This window comes from Sinocyclocheilus grahami, unplaced genomic scaffold, assembly GCF_001515645.1.
Source record: "Sinocyclocheilus grahami isolate Dianchi unplaced genomic scaffold, SAMN03320097.WGS_v1.1 scaffold9259.1, whole genome shotgun sequence".
Taxonomy (NCBI): domain Eukaryota; kingdom Metazoa; phylum Chordata; class Actinopteri; order Cypriniformes; family Cyprinidae; genus Sinocyclocheilus; species Sinocyclocheilus grahami.
Genome location: NW_015512493.1, coordinates 254 through 1,258, shown reverse-complemented (window position 1 = coordinate 1,258; position 1,005 = coordinate 254). Strand labels below are relative to the sequence as shown.

Sequence of the window (1,005 nt, the reverse complement as noted above, 5' to 3'; positions counted from 1 at the left end):
CTATGGAGAGTCCCCACAATCCACAAAAACAAACCTGTGTGTGTGTGTGTAACAGCAAATCCAGGAGCTGGAGGCCACCCTGTACAACGCACTGCAGCAGGATAAAGTCATCAAATACGGAGAACCTCTGGACGAGCTGCAGAAGGACGAGTTACGCGCGGCTGTGGAGAAACTGCGCAGACAGATGCTGCGGAAGAGCCGAGAGTATGACTGTCAGGTGCTGCAGGAGAGGATGGAGCTGCTCCATCAGGCCCATCAGGTACAGTTCATGACACGCCTCATCATTTGTAACATATTTTCATGCATGTAGTATACTGTGAATCATGAAACCAAACGTGAGACTTTGGCTTGAAAAGACAAAATTCTGTCATTTATATTTCATATTCCCAAGGAGAAAGGCCACAGAAGGCATCCTCATGATGGAAGAATAAAAAGTCATATTATTATTATTTTGTTTATTTTGTTTAAATGTAAAGATGGGTGAAAAATGGCATGGCTGAAATGTATGTATGAAAACATGAAATAAAATATAATATAAAACTAAGCATTATATATCATCTTACTAAGACATATTATTGGGAGTGAAACATATTTATATGTAAATATTATGTTATACTTCTATTTTAAAAAACGTGTTGATTTACATTATAAGCTATCAGTATTTCATCTTACTTTTGGCCATGTAAATTAAAATATCTGCACCAAATTGCATATTTTTGCTTAGTTTAGGCCTCTAAATCAGAGTTGTTTTAGTTAACTAAAACTAAAACCATAAAAAAAACATTACTTGAAGTAAAATACTGTAGATGTTAATTGAAATAAAATAAAACTTATTTTATTGCAGGTCATTTTCAAGGCACCATTTCTCATTTTTTATTTAACCCGATGTACTAAAATAACTACAAATTTAATATAAACTATATAGACATTTAAAACAACAAAAACTAATAAAAATGTCAAAAACACAACAAAATTACTAAAACTTTACCTTGAAATAAGAAAATA

The 1,005-nt window shown here is 33.1% G+C and overlaps 1 protein-coding gene across 1 annotated transcript in view; it reads left to right on the top strand.

Moving 5' to 3' along the window:
* The window catches only part of LOC107578189 (janus kinase and microtubule-interacting protein 2-like), a 1,749-nt gene extending 1,333 nt beyond the window's left edge, over positions 1-416 (top strand). The window contains exon 2 of the mRNA XM_016264169.1: positions 56-416. Coding sequence (XP_016119655.1) covers positions 56-310 — 255 coding nt within the window. The 3' untranslated portion in view covers positions 311-416. The remainder of the gene's footprint in view (positions 1-55) is intronic.
* The last annotated feature ends 589 nt before the right edge of the window (positions 417-1,005 follow it).